This window comes from Ochotona curzoniae, unplaced genomic scaffold (assembly GCF_017591425.1).
Source record: "Ochotona curzoniae isolate NIBS_2020 unplaced genomic scaffold, NIBS_Ocur_1.0 contig_2692, whole genome shotgun sequence".
Classification (NCBI taxonomy): Eukaryota; Metazoa; Chordata; class Mammalia; order Lagomorpha; family Ochotonidae; genus Ochotona; species Ochotona curzoniae.
This window is the reverse complement of record NW_024465556.1, coordinates 14,575,995-14,590,711: the sequence shown is the minus strand read 5'-3', so window position 1 is coordinate 14,590,711 and position 14,717 is coordinate 14,575,995. Positions and strand designations below refer to the sequence as shown.

The 14,717-nt window shown below is 45.5% G+C and overlaps 1 protein-coding gene across 2 annotated transcripts; it reads right to left on the bottom strand.

Annotated features, from left to right (window-relative positions):
- Positions 1–550: 550 nt before the first annotated feature.
- Positions 551–9,368, bottom strand: SRGN (serglycin). Of its 2 annotated transcripts, none has more exons than XM_040975867.1 (3): positions 9,168–9,368; positions 1,589–1,736; positions 551–1,110 (listed from the first exon to the last, which is right to left on the bottom strand). In XM_040975867.1, the coding sequence occupies exons 1-3, from the start codon at positions 9,241–9,243 to the stop codon at positions 861–863; spliced, it is 474 nt and encodes a 157-aa protein (XP_040831801.1). In that variant the 5' UTR covers positions 9,244–9,368; the 3' UTR covers positions 551–860. The 2 variants fall into 2 exon arrangements, with proteins under 2 accessions (XP_040831801.1, XP_040831802.1); XM_040975868.1 differs by having other exon boundaries at positions 551–1,107; positions 9,168–9,356.
- Positions 9,369–14,717: the final 5,349 nt, after the last annotated feature.

Genomic DNA, 14,717 nt, shown 5'->3' with positions numbered 1-14,717 from the left:
ACCTCATGCTCCCCCTGACAGGGCAAACCAAATTTACATAGTTCAAGAAACATGGAGAAACAAATAATAATACATTTCTATGTTTTTTAAGACTTCAAGAGACACATGTGATAAAAAAAAAAAAACAAATATGTAAAAGTATCTTTTGTATTTAGAACAAGAGGCCCCCGACAGCTTAACCCTTTGGTTTTACTTCTGCTTTAACAGAATAACACTGGAAGATACACACATGCCCAGGGAGCAAAGCAGCGTGTGGTGCTGGGAGCACAACCATACTCCAGTTTGGGTCTCGGGTTCCTAGCTTTAATGGTACTCAGGATTATATGCAAGTGACACCTGCTAAGCTCTGCCAACCCGCAAGCAGTGACAGGATGGTAACACACTTCACACTAAAGCAGGTCAAATAGCCACTCTAGAAACTCGCTGTTTCATCTTGGCTTTTGTTTGTTTGTTTTTGCATGAGAAAAAGGGCATATCTATAATTCACAATCACAAGTTCCTAAAGAGTTAGGTATAAGATATTATTGATCAATTTCCTTTCAAACAGAACTTTTTGAAGACAGTATATAATTTTTTTTATTTAAAGCAGTTTTATAGACATGGGAATCTAGCCAATTTCATAATAATATAAGTTGAATATGACATTCATCCCCCACAAACACGGCGATTTTCTGAAAAAATAGGGTAGATGAGAACAAGCCTAATCCTTTAAGAATTCATTAGGGACAAAGGTGATACAACTGAAGTTTCTTTTGCAAATGTCTTAAAATTTCTATACAACTTGTTGATGTAATCTTTAACCACAGTACACAGAATGTATGGACTGCATTGCCTGGTGTCAAGGTGGAGAACCCTGTCTTTCATATAATAAATTCATCTTCTGGTCCAGCGTGACCCATTTCCTGATCCTCTGAGGGAAGATTCTGCTTGAGGGCCTTGATGTCATAGTAGAAAACATCATCTTCCAGCAGCGGCTGGTATTCCCTTTCCATTTCCGAGGGGAGGCTGCTTCCAGAGCCGCTTCCTAAGCCGGAGCCGGAGTCAAAGCCAGAGCCAGAAAGGTCGTCAGAAAGAGGGAAGGCGTCATTCAGGTTCTGGGATTTGATTCTGCTGAAATATGAAAGACAAAGGAAAAGGAACCACAGTCATTTTTTTTCTTTTTGCCTAATGTAAAATCGCTGCAAAAGTTCTGATATAATGTGAGTATCCATTATTTGAAACCTGGGGACCAGCAGTGGTTTTTTGTTTTTTTTTGTTTTTGTTTTTTTCTTTTCTACTCTTTTGCACCATTACATATGTAGTGGAATATTTTGGGAGGGGACTCAAGGCTCAATACAAAATTCATTTATGTTCCCTTAATGCCTAATATCCACAGCCTAAAAGTAATTGTGCAGAATATCTTCAGCACACCTGCGCATCTTACAGGCCGGCGGCCACAGCACAGATTGTCCATGCACTGCACAGGAACGCAAACTCCAAAGAGGAGCTTGGAGGAGAACACGTGGGACATTCCTCTCATCTCTGCCGAGGTGATGGCGACAGAGGTGTGAAACAAAATCCCTTTCAAATCAGAGAAAAATCTACTTACAAGAAAGGGTCAGTCCTGGGAGGAAGGATCCTGTTGGAATCCCCAGGAAGCAGGTTGAACACAGGTCCCTTTTCTTCAATGCAGTTGGCAGAATTACTGTCGGGACTGCAGCGCACCCATTGGTACCTGGCTCTCCGCATAGGATAACCTGGCCAAGCAAGGAGCCCACACGGTTAGGAACTCTCTCTTCTGCCCACAGCTTCCTACCACACCGCCTATCCCTTGAAGTTTTTAAGCAAATAGATGCCAGAGTGCATAGAAGGCAAGGAGTGCCCGTTCATATATACGCAGCACAGCACCCCCTAGTGCCAGCCTTGCAGCCTTTCCCGTACACTCTCCCCCCCCCTCGACACCCCCCCCCCCGCCCACTCCTTTAAAATAAGCAGAAAGTTTAAAACTAACTCCGAGCTTTATAGTCTGCCTGCAACTTCTCTGAACTTTTACTGTGAAATGAAGATACCAACAGCATCAGAAACTGGTCACAAAGCTCAGACAAGAAAAAGCATGTGCAGACTTTGGCATAGTGCCAGGCACTCGGCAAGCATGATACTAATAGCGTTGTACCTTCCTCTCCACCTTACACAAGGAATATGATGGAGGCCACCCAGGTGTACAAGAGAAGACCCAGGATCCCAGCCCATTTTGCACCCCGGAGCTGGCCTCTCTTGATGGACATGAGTTGAATCGGGTTCAGAAGGGCTAAGGAGTGTGCTGAGAAGTTCTCAAGATCTCACAGGGACACGGTAGTTGGGTCTTAGGGCCACAGTGTCCTTGAAGCTCAGGTTTCACAAGAACAAGTCTCCTCTATTTACAGAGAGACAAGGATGCTGCAACATCCAGGGCTCTCGTCACTGCTTTTGAATTTAGATTCTCTAGCTAACGCTCCAAGTCAGATCCTTCCAGGTTATATAGGAAATCCTGTATTGGTCCCATGCCGCGATTTGTTTCCACAGCGTCATTGGTTTGACATCTAATGCTGCTTAAAAACTTGTTTTTTTGTTTGTTTTGAAGGCAAGAGTTAAAAACAATTCAACACCTCCACCAGCAGAGGGCGATGTTTTCACACTCTATGTCAATTATATCAGAGCGAACGAGACAAACAAGTCTCCAAGTTTTTCCAAGTTTTAGTAGCCATATTTTTTTGGTATATATATATATATATATATATAAAATTAATTACATCACATTATGTGACACAATTTCATAGGCTCTGGGATTCCCCCCAAAGTGTCCATACATTAAAAAGTAAATAGAAACAGGTGCAATTAAGAAACTTAATAGATTGAAGCGATGGTTATTTTAACATACAATAATGAAAGTTATTAGTGAGATATTTTGCATCTTTTTTCATGCTAACTCTTCTAAATTGCATATAATTTGCACGTATAGCACACTTCATTTGTACTCGCTGTATTCAAGTGCTCAGTAGCCACAGGCAGCTCGTGACTACTGTCTTGGAATGAGTGAGTGAGCATAGTCCCTGCTACCTGTGGCTATCAAGCTGAGCAAATTCAGGTGAAAGACCTAATCTTTTCACTGGCATAACAACCACAAGTATGGTAAATTAGTAAGAAATAGTTCTAAAATACAAAATGTCCCCTAATTTTATAAAGAAGGGTTCTAAATTTTATCAAGGGTGTCTTATTTTGGGAGTAATAAAGATGTTCTGCAAGCAACTACGGTTATGGTTGCACAACTCTGCAAATATACTAAAAACTGGGCCTGCCATGGTAGCCTAGTGGCTAAAGTCCCTGCCTTGCACGTGCTGGGATCTCATAAGGGCACTGGTTTGTACCCTGGTGGCCCTGCTTCCCATCCAGCTCCATGCTTGTGGCCTGGGAAGGCAGTCAAGGACAGCCCAAAATCTTGGGATCCTGAACCCGAGACCTGGAGGAGGCTCTGGGCTCCTGGCTTCTGATTGGCTCAGCTCCAGCTGTTTCGGCCACTTGGGGGGAGTGAATCAATAGATGGAAGATCTTCCGCTCTGTCCTCCTCCTCTCTGTAAAGCTGCCTTTCCAATTAAAAACAAAAAAACCAATGGATTGTGCACTTTAAATGGGTGAGGTGCCAATACTGTGGTGTAGGTCGAGCCACCATTTGGCCCATCTGCATCCCATGGCAGAGTATCAGTTTGGGTGCTGATTCTTCTGCTTGCAATCCAGATCCCTGCTGTGCATCCCGAGAGCCACAGATGATGCCTCAAGTGCTTGAATGCCTGTCTTCATGTGGGAGACCCGCATGGAATTCCTGCCTCCTGGTTTTACCCTAATCCCAGCCAATGTGGCTGTTTGAGGAGTAAACCAGTGGATGGGAGATTCTCTATCACTCGTTTTTACATACATTTAAAAAAAGGAAACACTTAAAAAAAGAGAAATGTTCCCTTCTTGAAAGGCTCCCCAGGATCTGGGGGTTGGTTTTGTAGTGAAGCATTGATTTATAGAGAGTAAGGGAGAGCTAGCGATCTTCCACTCACTGGCCTGCAATAGCCAGGGCTGGGCCAGGATGAAGCCAGGAGCTTCTTCTGAGTCTCCCACAGGGGCACAGGGACCCAAGTATTTGAGCAGTGTTCTGCCTCCTTCCCCGGTATGTGAGCAGGGAGCTGGATCAGAAGTGGAGCAGCCAGGACTCCAACCATAGGACAACAGTGTTGCGGGGGAGGTAGCTTGCCTTGCTGAGCTACAAGTCCAGTCCATAAAAGGATTTTTATTTGTAATCCCTTTCCTCGGGCCTGACACAGTAGCCTAGTGGCTGGAATCTTCGCATACGCCAGGATCCCATATGGGTGCCGGTTCAGGTCCCGACTGCTCCACTTCCCATCCCCCTCCCTGCTTGTGGCCTGGGAAGGCAGTGGAGGACCACCCAAGTCCTTGGGACGCTACATGGGAGACCCAGAAGAGGTTCCTAGCTCCTGGCTTTGGATCTGCTCAGCTGCAGCCATTGTAGCCATTTGGAGAGTGAATCAGCGGATGGAAGATCTTTTCCTCTCTGTCTGTACTTCTCTCTGTAAATCTGTTTTTCAGATAAAAATAAATCTTTAACTTTTTTTTTCTGTAAACTTTTTGAAGTACCCTCTTATACACACATAGTCACTGTGTGAGCGGTCCTTTCTATGAGTAAATGTTATCACAGTAAAAATACAAGAGTCTCTGTATATTTTTATATTATGCTCCCAGTTCTTCCTCAATATAGTCATGGTTTGCTAATTTCCTATTCTTCTTGGAAACTTATCACAAGCATGTCAGGAAAAAAAAAAAAAAAAAAAAACGTAAGCAGAAACTGCCCAGAGAGGGAACAAAGACATTTTGACGCATTCCAAATGGTCGCCCTGCACCAGTCTCATTATCTGAGCCTGGGCTACTTCCTACTGGCCTATCAGTTCCACAAAATGGATACGCTTCCCCCAGCCTGGCACAGTTTGACAGGCTATAAAAAGTTCCAAGTTTACTTTCAATTTCTCCTTTCCCTCAGTAGTAAACTTTACAGAGAAAGCCTGGAAGGCTTTTGGTCTTGAACAAAAAAGAAACTTCTAACCCTTGAGTTGTGGCAGAGTTAATTTGGACCTTGACGTTGGCTGGACAGTTCTTCCATTTGATTAATTTTAATTGGGCCCTGGGCAACAGGCACAATTTTTTATTGTTGCTGTTGATGTGGCAAGAGACTGACGTAGAGAGCTAATGAGATGATGCATGTCGGCTCCACTTGGCTCCTCTGCAAAGTGGCGCTAACTCCCCCACGCAGGGAGAGTGGCGGTCATTGCCGGAGGTGGCGGTCATTGCCAGAGACTGGAGGTGAAGGCGCTGCACAAAGAGCAGCACACGCGTGTGGAGCCATTACCACCGGGGTGACTGAGGAGACAGGAAGGTGGGGACTCACACACAGACTGGTTCTGGCCCCCGGGCCACTCCGGTGCATAGGTTTCCCATTTTCTCTGTGTTTGCAACTTGGAACAAGAGAGTAAGAACGTAGGATTTGCAGGCCCCATCGACAACCCGGCGAGTGCATTGTGAGCTGGGTGAGCTGTATGTGCACACTAGTGTCTCCTTCACATCCACATTTCTAGCTCTTTGTGCTTTGCATATACAGTTTTGCAGCCTGTCTTCAGCTGGGTTGGAGTCATAGCAAAAATAAGATCGAGTGTGTGATGCGCTGACTCACAACCCTCCACCATCACCCTCCCCTCCAAATCCATATGTTGAATTCCTAACCCACAGTGCCTCACACTGTGACAGTATTTGGAAACAAGGTCATGGTAGATGTGTAAACATATCAGGGTATCCCTAATCCGGTAAGTGCAGACCTAACGAGAGGGTGTTAGGATATGGATGTGTGCAAGAACACACGTGAGGACGACAGGGGGAAGAAGCACCACCGGTAAGCTAAGGGGAGAAGACTCGGAAGGAAACCGATACTGCCAACACCTTGAAATTGGGCTCTGGTCCCTAGAACTGTTGGAGAACATATCTGTGGGTTAACCCAGACCGTGGCACTTGGTGTTGCAGTCCAAGCAAACCAGTATAGCATCCTGAGATGGTTTAGAAAATGTCCAAAAGCCAATCAAACTTCTTACACTTGATCAAACCAACAGGTGAAATAAACACATCTACTTCTAAACATTATCAAAGAAGAAAGAACAACGTTATTAACTATTTGCAAAAAAAAAAAAAAAATTGTTAGGAAACATACTAGGGCCCGGCGCGGTAGTCTGGTGCCTTGCATGCACCAGGATCCCATATGGGCTCTGGTTCTAATCCCGGCAGCTCCACTTCCCATCCAGCTCCCTGCTTGTGGCCTGGGAAAGCAACTGAGGACAGACCAAAACCTTGGGACCCTGCACCCATGTGGGAGACGTGGAAGAGGCTCCTGGCTCCTGGCTCCTGGCTCCTGGCTCCTGGCTTTGGATGGGCTCAGCTCTGGTTGTTGTGGCCACTTGGGGAGTGAACCAGCCGACGGAAAATCTTTCTCTCTGTCTCTCCTCTCTGAAAATCTGACTTTCCAATAAATGAATAAATAAGTGTTTAAATAAATAAATAAGGAAATTTATATTAGACCTGAGACAACTTGTATATGTATAAATAAGGAAACATATTACCATAATATTCAATTTTGTAACTTTAAAAAAAAGTTTTATTTTATTGGAAAGACAGATCCACAGAGAGGAGAGACAGAGAGAAAGATCTTTCATCCTCTGGTTTACCCCTCAAATGGCTGCAACAGCTGATCTGAAGCCAGAAACCAGGAGCCATGAACTTCTCCCAGGTCGCCGATGTGGAAGGATGGTCCCCAGGCCGTGGGCCATCCTCTACTGATTTCCCAGGCCATGAGCAGGAAGGCTGGATGGGAAGTGGAGCAGCCGGGACACGAACCAGCATCCATATGGGTTCCTTGCACTTGCAAGGAGAGGATTCAACCAATTGAGCCATCTGCCAGGCCCGATGTTGTATCTATCTTAAGATCAGCTTTTTAGGGGTGAATTTGAACATGTTTTCATTGGCAATCCCTGCCTATTTTCCTGCTGTATGATGGTCTTTTCACTTCTTATTTGTTGAGCTCTTCACTGGGTAAAGCCATCAAGCCTTCGATAATGGTATAAATTTTAAAATATGTCATCACAAAAATACACAAGGATTTTTAAAGGAACGCGTCATCCAGTGCCACAAGGCATTGCACAGCAGTCTGATGGGGTGGTGGCAGGGCTCACTGCTGTCCCTTACCCACAGGCCTTTATGTCCCTTTCTGTGTAGATGTGAGCCCAACCCTGATGCCCCTCGCAAGGACCCTTCTTTGGAAATACCCTAGCTTTTCAGTCCATTCTTTGTATCTTTTTTGGTTTCTTTTTCCAACGAACAGTTACATCTCCCAGATGATGACATAAATGCTAGTCATTATGGTCTTACTTCAGGTTTATTTATTTATTTATTTATTTTAGTGACTACATACTATATTAGGTACTATATTAGGAAAGTTTTGTTTTCATTCTGGTTTTCATCTTTTGAATTTTCACGTGACTTTTTAAGGGAATTTCAAACACAGAAAGTCACAGAGCTCTCACTGAGGGCACACCCAGTACCAACTGGTTACTCAAGTCTGTGCTACCAACAAAAAACCTCACTGCTGCTTTAAAAAAAAAAATAAGTCTTGCTTATTATTTTCATCTTATCTGGTACAGAGAAGTAGAGACAAACACTGATATCTTCATCCACTGTTTATTCTCCAAGTGCCTGAAACAGCCAGGACCAGGCCAGGATAGAACTAGCATCCTGCAACTAAATCCAGGCCTCGCAACGGGTGGCAGGGCTCCAAGTATTTGAGCCATTACCTGCTGCCTACCAGGGCTGGCATTAGCAGGCAGCTGGATGGCAAGAAGAGTAGGAACTTGAACCCAACCACTCCAACATAGGATGTAGCATGTAACCACACACCGAGCCCAACGCCCACCCCACGTGACTGCTCTTGAGCTTGCTGGAACACCTGATTATTAGGGAAGTAGTGCTTCTCGTTGGAGATATGCCATGAATGGTCCAGGTAAAGCCAGCTTTGTTCCCTACCATCAATGACCTTTTATACTTCAAATATAAACTAATTCATGCAAAAGTTACACCAACACCATTTGCTGTTTTTCTGCAATGTTTTTCTTCTAATTTTAGCTTCACGAGGAGAAAATAATTTTACACCTTTCCAATGTATATGGAACATCTCTGAGATCATCTTTCAGCTTTCATTTCCCCCGGAAGTAAGAACATGATGGCTGGAGTCACTTCGAAGAAGTATATGCAACAAGTGTGTCACTGTGACTCAACATTTCCCTTTGCACTTGGGGGAGCCTCACGTTTTCTGCCATGCAGGCTGCCATCTGTTTATCAGGCCATGACCTTACTGAGACCTGATTCTGTATTTACCAAAGAAGACAGCGCATTTGTCCTTACTATAAGCTCATCATCTTTGTCCTCTTCGCCACCGAATGCTTCAGACTGAGCAAACTGCCTCGCAGGTCAGAGAAACCCCAAAGACAATGCCAAGCATGATGCTTCTCTGAGTAATAGCACAGACACACTTTTGGTCTTTCTTTCAGCTCTGATAGTCTCTGTGTTACTTACACCTATCACTGAATTTTCAGGAATAACCCAGTTTTAAAAGAAAACACAAAGTCAGACTTCTGTTGGTTTTGAAGAGTAGTTTCTTCCAGTGCTGAAATGACACCATGATTGTGTACTAAGACTTGGGACTGAGGTAGACCCTAGGGCTGGGTATTGGGTGTGGGGGAGAGTGGAGGGGAGAGCTCCCAGATGTCGCAGGGGTCATCTCTGGGCAGTAGACACATGGGCCATTTCCTGGGTTGTTACGTTTAGAAGAGTTAACGCCAACATAGCACCGCATGCTGTGATCACTGGGAGAGTCCATTCTAAGACTGCACCTGCTCAGCACTGGCATCAAACACTAAGGAGTTCAGCCTTCCCTTCATCCCCAGCATCCTCCTTTGCCTGTCTTCTACTCATTTTCTATACATTCTGTGCACTGAAAAAACAGTAGTCATTTGTGTGAACAAAGAACACTCCCAGGGACCCCGATTCCTGCCTCTTACCTTGTGCTGAGGAGTCCAACAGGAGGACCAGGGCGAGGGCCAGGACAAGTATCCTGCAGGTGAGGAGCTTCTGCATGGTGAGCAGCTCACGCCAACCACACAATTAGGAAATGGAGCGGGGTGCTGGCTGTCCCTTTTAGAAAAGGTTCCAAAACCTCAAACCCTGCCCAGAATGCACGTCACAATTTCCTGAACAAATAGAAAGAGATCTACATCAAAACCCAGAAAGAAAGGCCACAAAATACCCATTATGAAACTGTCCTGGACTCTCCCCAGACCCACTTTTTCTCCAGTTTTGTTGTCTGCTACTTGTCTGTTAGAGTATTTTTTTCCCCATTAAAACAGTAGCATCAGCATTCAGGATAGGTTGTTTTTATTTTCTTCAGGTGACAATCTAAAGTGCAGATGGCTCACAGCACGAGCCCACTCCCCCATTCTCCCTCTGGCACTCCGGGAGAGAGAGAGAAGGGGGCTAGGTCCTGCCTCTCCCTCTCTGAGCACCTCTCAGTAGAAGCTGTTCTTGCTTTTCTTTTTCATCCAAGAGTAACACAAGTCATCGAGCCCTGCTTGAGAAGTGAGTTAGTCCTCATTCACAGGAGCAGGTGCTCAGGTCTCAAACACCTTCCTCTTTGGGGACTCAGTTTCCCTCATGGGATGACCGGCTCTCCTCTACCTCAGGAATCTAACAAGGATTGGGGGTTACACAAAGCCAGATGGAACTCACCTGTTGCCTGGCCCTGGGACACCCTGCGTGCTTCCTACAGCTGTGGCCCAGTTCTACTTTCATCTTTGCCCCGGGTAGAACTTTTCAGCTGGATCTTTGGCCTTGGAGAAGCCAGAAGTCAGGAGCCAGAGCGAGAGGGGCGTCCTTTTAGGAGCAGGTTGGTTTTGTGTGGGAACACACAGACCTCTGTTCCCCATAGCAGTTTCGGGGGGCCTCAGGTCCTGAAGGACAGTCCCCCAACAATCCAGCAGTGGTTCACAGGCAGTTTTCCCTGGGTCTTCTCAAGACTCAGCCACTCCCCTTCCAACCCGCCTGTCCCACAGCGGGTGCAGACACTTCCCTGCACTCGCTCTCACCCTTGCTTCTCCTTTGACAGGAGGGCGGGGTTTCCCTTCCCTTGTTTTAGGCTTCCTGCTGATTCCTTTACCATTTCCTGCAGAGAACAAGGACAGGGGTCCCGAGTCAATTGTATGAGAACACAGGAACACATCGAGCCCTCTGCTGTGAACTCTCAGAGACCACCTGCAAATGGGTCCTGCAACCCTTGGGTCTCTTCAGAGCTCAGTGGCCAGCCCCCAAACTCGCCAAGGCAGTGGGCTCCATGCTATGGGATGTTAGTTCCAGCTTTCAGAAACATCCAGCTTCGTCTCTGGTCTCTTTTCATCCTAACCCCCAATTTTAAACCCTGGCACCCAAACAATAGTTTCTGCAATTGCGTCAGGAAGTTTTCTGAAATCTGTCTGGGTTACCAGAGCTTGAACTGGAGAAGGATATATTTTGGGGGTTCCTCTCATTTGCATACTTGATTTCCTCCTTCTGGGTCATGATGCTTTTTTTCAAAAACATTTTTAGTGTTCGTAACATTTGCTCTTTTCCCGCTACCCTGATAACCAACAGCTCTCTTTACAAACTTCCTTCAGCCTCATTGTCCTGATCATGAGGCTACATAGAAGCAGACCAAGGCACACCACAACCAGAAGTGCTGGGCTTTGTAACCTGGAAGTGGTGGGTGCATGGAGGGAAATATCAGCATAATCTTCCTTTGCTTTATAGCAATGACTTTGATCTACCGGTGCTCAGGTCACCGTAACTGACAGCTGCTGGTCTTGCACACAAGATCAGATTTACAAGAAACAGGGCTGATGTTATCTCGAGTTCTTCATTTGTTTTGACTGATTTACTTGGAGTGGAGGCATTGTTTTTAAGATAAAATGTTGTCATGTAGGCTTTCTAAAAATAAAACGCATTAAAACTAAAAAAAACTAAAAAATAAAAAAAAAATAGAATTCCTAGCTCCCAGTTCATCTGCCACACTAACCAGCTAAGCAATGCTGACATTCACTGTCCATATGTCCACAGTGAATGCCAGCAATGCAGTCAGAGGCTTAGCTTGCTATACCACAGCACTGGCCCCAAATTCTGGGTTCATTTCTAAGTCCAACTTCCTGCCAGTGCACATCCTGGAAGGGGATGACTTCCCTCCCTGGAAGGGGATGACTCAAGTGACTGGGTCCCTGACTCCCATGGGAGACTTCCTGGTTCTTGACTTGGGTCTGGTAGTCTGTCTTTAAAATAAATTGAATCAATGTACTCTTAAATAAGTACAATACAAAATGAAGCAGGCATTGTGACTCAAGAGGTTAAGTCACTGCTCAGGATGCTCACCTATAGTCAAAAAGTGCCAGTCAGAGTCCCTGCCAACCCTCGTGGGAAGGCAGCAGATGGTCCAAGTGCTTGGGTCTCTGACACCCACACGGGAGATCCAGCTGGGGTTCCCGGCTCTTGGCTTCAGCCTGGCCCAGCTCTGGCTGTTGCGGTCATTTGGGAAGTGAACCAGTGGATGGTAGATCTCTTTCTTCTCTGTCTCTCCCTCTCTGTTACTCTTTCAAATAAATCTTTTTTTTTTAAAGAATAAAGTACAAAAGTCCCCATACTAATAATTCCACTTACAAATTTTTGATTTTACAATGGTGGAAAGGTGACATACATTCAGTGGATCATATTTGGATTATGCTCTTTCCCCAGGCAACATATGGTCGAATAATCCCTCATGATAGTATGCTTGTAGTAGGTCTTATAGTACACTAGTTGCTAAGTCAGGATATCAAGGTTGGTTGGATTCAATGCATCTTCTACTTATGTTACTCTCCATTGTAAGTCAAAGAATGTGTGTCTCTTGTTGATAACTAGCCTCACTATCCAGTATAATACAACCCTTGAACTTGTTGCTCCAACACTTTCAATAGAGATGGGAATCACTGAAAGACTAGAATCAGCTTAGGACTGACTCCCCAAGGAAGGTGGAGGAGGAGACCAGTGGGGAGGAAGGAGAGGACCATTAGGAGCAGGTCTGAGCTTGCTCAATATATCTCGGCTCACAACCACTCTGGAATGACAGGGTTGGTGTTGGGATCTTCTTTTCTCTGTGTGATCTGAGACTCTTCATGTCAGAGGCCTCCCCAGTTATCGTGATGTGACAGGGAGAGCCAGGTCCAGTCTGACGAGCCAACCCAAGCTCCCTGCCACTTAGCACTGCATTGTGACATTTGTAGCCAAGGCGACTATTAAGCCCTTGAAATGTGGATTGATGGATCTGGTGTGGTATCCTAGTGGCTAAAGTCCTTGCCTTATATGCACCAGGATCCCATATGGGTCCCAGTTTGTGTCCTGACTGCTCCATTTCCTTATCTAGCTCCCTGCTTGTGACCTGATCCAAAGCTTTGGGACCCTGCACCCATGTGGGAGAGATGGAAGAAGCTTCTGGCTTTGGATCGGCTCAACTCTGGACGTTGTGGCTACTTGGGGAGTGAATCCAGCAGACTGAAGATCTTTCTCTCTTTATATCTGCCTTTCCAATGAAATAAATAAAATGTTTTTTTAAAAATCTTGATTGTCCAAGTTGAGATATGCTGTGTTTATAAAACATATACCGATTTCTGTGTGATAGAATGTAAAACATGTTAATAATTTTTAGATTAATTATATCCTGAAATGATATACTGGGTTAGAATAAATTATTTAAGTTAAAATTAGAATAAAATTTAAAATAGAATACATTACTTAAATTAAAATTCATTCCACTTGAAAAGACAGAGACATAAAGATTTCACATCTACTGGTTCACTCTCCAAATGTCCACAGCAGCCAGGACTGGGACAGGTCCAAAGCCAGGGCCAGGAACTCAATCTGGGTGTTCCCTGTGCATAACAGGGTCCCAACCACCTGTTGCCGCCTGGAAGTACATTAGCCAGAAACTAGAAGAAAAACCAGTGCCAGGATTTGAACCCAGGCCCTCTCTAATGGCATCTTAGCCACACCAAGCACCCACTCGTTTTTCTACTTTTAAAAATATATGTACTTGGGCCTGGCGCGATAGTGTAGTGGTTAAAGTCCTCGCCTTGCACGCTGGGATACCATATGTCACTGGTTCTAATCCTGGCAGCCCGCTTCCCATCCAGCTCCCTGCTTTGTGGCCTGAGAAAGCAGTCGAGGACGGCCCAAAGCCTTGGGACCTTGCACCCGCCTGGGGACCCAGAAAGAGCTCCTGGCTCCTGGCTTTGGACTTGGCTCAGTTCTAGCCGTTATGACTGCTTGGGGAGTGAACCATCGGATGGAAGATCTTTCTCTCTGTCTCTCCTCCTTTGCATATCCGCTTTTCCAATAAAAATAGAGAAACCCTGTCCGTCATGGGCAGGGAAGATGCTTCCCAGAGATGAAGGCTGCTGACCCGGAGTTGGGCAAAGTCAAGTGTAGCCAATATGATGCTCTCGTGTCATTCCTTTAAGCCAGTCAATGGACAGCAAGTTTGTGCTTCTGGCCAAAGTTGGACCTTCTGCCAGGTTTTGCTGTTTTCTTCATTTACCAAAGATCGTTTTTTCACCATTTCTTGACGGTTGCATAACATTTTCCAAACCTTCCGAACTGATGGCCAGCTGCTTACCCCAGATACCCTGCATATCCGTTCAGGCACTGTTCTCAGGGAACAACTGTGGGGCCTGCTTGGAATATAGGCCCCGCATAGAGGGGTGTGAGGGAAACCTGTGCCTTTTCCTACCTCACTTTGTCACCCTGCCAAATGCCCTGATCTCACCTTTCTTTTCCTCTACCCAAACCACCAAGATCAGATGGTTTTGATTTTAGTGTTTTTTTTTTAATTTAAGATTTATTTTATTTATTTATTTATTGGAAAGGCAAATTTACAGAGAGAAGGAGAGACAGAGAGAGAAAGATCTTTCATCTGCTGGTTCAATCCCCATGTGGCTGCAACAGCCGGACCTGAGCCGATCTGAAGCCAGGAGCCAGGAGCTTCTTCTGGGCCTCCCATGTGGCTGCAGGGTCCCAAGGCTTTGGACCACCCTCTACTGCTTTCCCAGGCCACAAGCAAAAAGCTGGATGGGAAGCAGAACAGCTGGGATTTATATGGGATCTTAGTATTTGCAAGGCAAAAATTTAGCCACTGGGCTCTGATTTTAATTTTTAAGAGACTCGATAATACCAGTACTTAATTTTTTCACCTAGTAAAGATGCTGAAACTGCCAAGATATTGCTAGTGTTAGTATTTGATTATCAGGATTATTACAAATTGCACGCAGGGGCCATGAGCCAGCCAGCTGGCAGGTACCTGGACACAGACCAACTGCCTTCACAGGCCAGGTCTCTGAAGCCAGGGTGCACTGGGCTTGCTCAAGGCCATGTGTTCAATGTGAAAGAGCCTTGCTTGGGCAGAGCTTGGTGCTAGGGCTGGGTACATCACCCCTGCCACCAGGCAGCCACAATGCATTTAGCAGTGGCATGCAAGCCCTCCGCTTCCCTTCCTGTGGCCTCAT

Excerpts from the sequence above, each read along its gene's own strand:
- SRGN (XM_040975867.1), bottom strand. The coding sequence starts at position 9,243 with ATGCAGAAGCTCCTCACCTGCAGGATACTTGTCCTGGCCCTCGCCCTG. Across the intron at positions 1,737-9,167 it reads GTTGGACTCCTCAGCACAAG|GTTATCCTATGCGGAGAGCC; the intron begins GTAAGAGGCAGG and ends TTGCTTGGCCAG. Across the intron at positions 1,111-1,588 it reads CCCAGGACTGACCCTTTCTT|CAGAATCAAATCCCAGAACC; the intron begins GTAAGTAGATTT and ends TTCATATTTCAG.